The sequence below is a fragment of the Austrofundulus limnaeus genome, unplaced genomic scaffold (genome assembly GCF_001266775.1).
Source record: "Austrofundulus limnaeus strain Quisiro unplaced genomic scaffold, Austrofundulus_limnaeus-1.0 Scaffold36, whole genome shotgun sequence".
In the NCBI taxonomy this organism is placed as follows: Eukaryota; Metazoa; Chordata; class Actinopteri; order Cyprinodontiformes; family Rivulidae; genus Austrofundulus; species Austrofundulus limnaeus.
The window spans coordinates 632,475-636,140 of NW_013952438.1; the positions used below are offsets into that span (position 1 = coordinate 632,475).

Genomic DNA, 3,666 nt, shown 5'->3' on the forward strand with positions numbered 1-3,666 from the left:
CCTTATATGGTGTTTTTGGGGTGGTAATTATGCTAATCTCCTCTCGCGTGCACGAGCAGGTGGATACGAACAGGTGGAATTTACGCAGCTCATTTACGCACTTTTCCTGAAGAGTTTGTTGAATCTGACGTGACATGTTCGTACGAACCCTTCGTAAGAACAAAAGTAAGAGAAATTTAGGATAAGAATACGAACATGTTCTTGCATGAGACCCAATGTCTTGGTTGTTTATGAGCATATTTTTAGAAATAACAAAAAAATAGATTTTAGAACAGCTTTATTTCTCGTGAACATGACCTCACATTTTAGTTGTCTTAAATGGGCTCCTAAATGATCCCTGTTTTCATTAGCTCAACCCCCTTTGACAATTTCTGATTCTCCAAACTAGAATTTTTGACTGTCAACTGCAGGTAGGACAGTGACTATTTATTGTCACACCAGACAAAAAAAACTGAACTCTTTCTCTAAAACTCAGCTTGAACATGTTATTGCCACTTCAACCACATCTTGCTGGCATTAGACAAGAAACAATGTTTGCTGGGGTGTCAAACTCAAGTCCTCGAGGGCCGCTATCCTGCAGGTTTTCCTTGTTTCTTTGCTTCAACACACCTGATTCAGTGCTTCAATTTACTCCTTGAATTCTGTAGAAGCCTGTTAATCATCCATTCATGCAAATCAGATGTGTTTGAGCAGGAGAACAAGAAAACATGCAGGACAGCGGCCCGAGGACCAGAATTCGACACCTGTGCCCTATGGATCACTACAAAAGACACTGAATTGAACAAGTTGACTGAATAAGATCGAGTGATAAGTGATATCAGCAAGAAAGTGAAAATGTTTGTTCAGTCATGTGAAAGGTAGCTTCAATTTCTACCTGATAAGTAAAATGATAATTTAGTGAACATTTAGAAAAAGATGAAACTTAAAAGCCACACTTTTACCTCAAGTGAAGAAAATGTGGTGATGGGCTGATTCCTAAACACAGATAAGACTTGTGTTTGTGTGTCACTCCTCTTTGGTGACAACTTTGTGTCCTTAAAGTTGATTTCAACAACATAAAAGCTGCAAAAGTTGCTTCGATTCAGTGCCAGCGTCCAAACAAGCAGCTCAGTCATGTGCCAAATGGAGCAAGAGTGGGTTTGTTTTGGTCCCTGTTGTTGCTGGGATCCAAAGTAATTTAAACACATTAAAATGAACCATTTGTTTTAGTCCTTATTTTCCCTCAAAAGAAAAAAAAGAATTAATCAGTTCAAGTTTGGATTTCTAGGTTAGTGAGATGTTTTTTTTTTAAAAGCGTAGCATACATGGTGAATCAATGAGCAGACATTTCATGTTGAATGAGTTGTAATTTACTGACAAGTCTGCAAACAGCAGCTCGTCTGTAAATGAGTCCAGGATCACACAATCCCATCATTGTTGTCCATCTTTCTTTCCCAAACCACACCAATCAGTTGCGCACAGAACTCCACTCAAATGAGAAGAACACAAGAAGCTGACTTACAAAAAGCACATGCTTTACAGCAGTGGTGTCCTGCATGTTGTAGGTGTGCTTAATTAAGTAGGCCTCTGCAGACCTTGATGGCATCCTGAGGATAATTAAGCACTACTTAGGTTCAGCTGCGTTGAACCAGGGCAGCACCTAAAACATGCAGGACAGCACTGCTTCAGAGCCCTGAGCGTTTAAGATAATGGTTACCTTTTTTAGACGATTGTGCATAATCGTTTGGAAAATCCGAGCCAGGATCAGTCCTATTCCAGAGACCAGCAGGAGGGCGCAGATGGTCCCCACTGCGTAAATGGCGCAGGGTCTTCGCGTCATGTTCGCAGGTGCAACAAGGAGAGAAGTGCAGGTTTATTTCCACAAGGTCAACCTTCCCCCTCTTCACTCAAAGAGAAACTGTGAAGTGAACCTCAACTTCTCCCCCTGAAGAAAAAAAAAAAAAAAAAAAAAAGCTTTAACTCCTTCCAGCTTCTGTGTTAAGTTCCTCTCAAGTTTCCCCAAGTTGGAGCGAGCAGCGGAGACGTGTGTAAAGTGAACTTTCAGAGCACGAGGTGCACCCTCCCGCTGCGCGTCTGCAGAAATGACTCAAAATAAAAACGAGCCCGTGCCGCGAAGCATTTGTAGCGGCTCAGAAAGTCTCTGCCTCCTCCACACGAGCCGAGCTCTGATTGGTCCCGCCGCTGTGTGTCCTCGGTGGGACGAGACGCACCCCATCCTCCCCCACCCCTCGTTCTGACCTAACATAAAATAACCTCAAACTCCCCACACGCTCCCTCCTCTACACAGTTTACTCACTTTACCGCACGAGGATCCGGCGCATGCGTAAAAACCTAATGTTATGACTCGGTTTGGAGGTCTGCTCACACCACATATCCGACAATGATTATCCATGTGTTTTACTTTTTTTGTTTGTTTTTTAAAAAGGACAAGTGTTTAGTTTTTTTGTGTTTTTTTTTCATTGATGCCACTCTGCAGAGATAGGTAGCATTTTAGAAATACACAATTTCATAGATTTCAGCAGGCACAGCATTGTGGGTAGGAGTCAGAGGTTATTTGGTAAAAACTGGGTAACACTTTACAATAAGGTACACAAAAGATATGTGTTTTGAGCTTTATATGTTATAATGTAATTTCCTTATCAAAAACAAAACAACAACCAACATGCTGTGTTGTAAATGTAGGCTATAACACTTATTTTATTAAAAGCATGTGCTCTAACTTTAAAAGCTTACTATAGGACTTTACAACATTAAGTGGAATTTAAATCTGCTCTTCACAAAGTTGATTCATTTCATTTTCTAAAATTAATTAATTAATTTATTTGGTCGACCCTCAGCGTTTTATTTGGGTTGAGTTCTGGACTTTGGGCCATTGCTACACTTGTTCCTTTTCCATGAATGTCCAGGTTCCTCATCCTGTTGCATCAACCAGCCTTACTTGAGCTTCAGCTGTCCGACACTTTCACGTTCGACTAGAGAAAAGTTTTGGTGCAGGGAGGAGCTCCTGGCCGATTCAATTACTACCATATGTTCAGTGGTGCTGCGGCTGCTAAAACAAACCGTTTTCCAGTTGGAGTCCGTCGACTTGCTGGGGTTTGGTTTCTTAAAGCACAGTGCTGAGCGTTCAAGCAAATTAACTTAGGGCCTTATTTTTTCATGCTTGTTTGTTACAAGTCAACTGTGGGTTTCCGCTGTATTGCTTTTCTTGTTTAAAAGAGAAAGTTTTCTCCTCACAACCCTTGCAGATTTACAATACTCCCTCTGTCTTTTTGAAAATATGCGGCCAAAAATTTGAAAACTCATTGCTGAGCTCTCCAGACACAGACACATATACATGGTTCTATATCTGATTTAGCAGAAAGCTGAGATGTTTACTGAGAAGACTGTCAGCTGTTTTTTTTTTTTGTTTGTTTTGTTTTCGACTTCAGAAACATCCCTCTCGTTGTGGAAAAAAAAGTTTGTCTTTTCACAGACTGACGGACAGAAATAATTGTCTTTCTGAGATGACTGGCAAGACACTTCACCCCTAATGCCTCTGATGTGTGTCCCATCAGTGTATGAATGTGACTGGCACTGATTAGTCTCCACAGATGATTGCATATGTTAGCTTTGTAGGAGATCTACACTGAAAGAAATGATTCTGTAGCTATGCAAATTATATATATA

General features: G+C 40.8%; 1 protein-coding gene across 1 annotated transcript in view; it reads right to left on the reverse strand.

Moving 5' to 3' along the window:
- LOC106516233 (lysosome membrane protein 2) overlaps nt 1-1,931 on the reverse strand; it is a gene marked incomplete at its 5' end in the record, with an annotated part of 33,030 nt that extends 31,099 nt beyond the window's left edge. Inside the window, 1 exon segment of the mRNA XM_014006490.1 lies at nt 1,697-1,931. Coding sequence (XP_013861944.1) covers nt 1,697-1,819 — 123 coding nt within the window.
- Between the last annotated feature and the right edge of the window lie 1,735 nt (nt 1,932-3,666).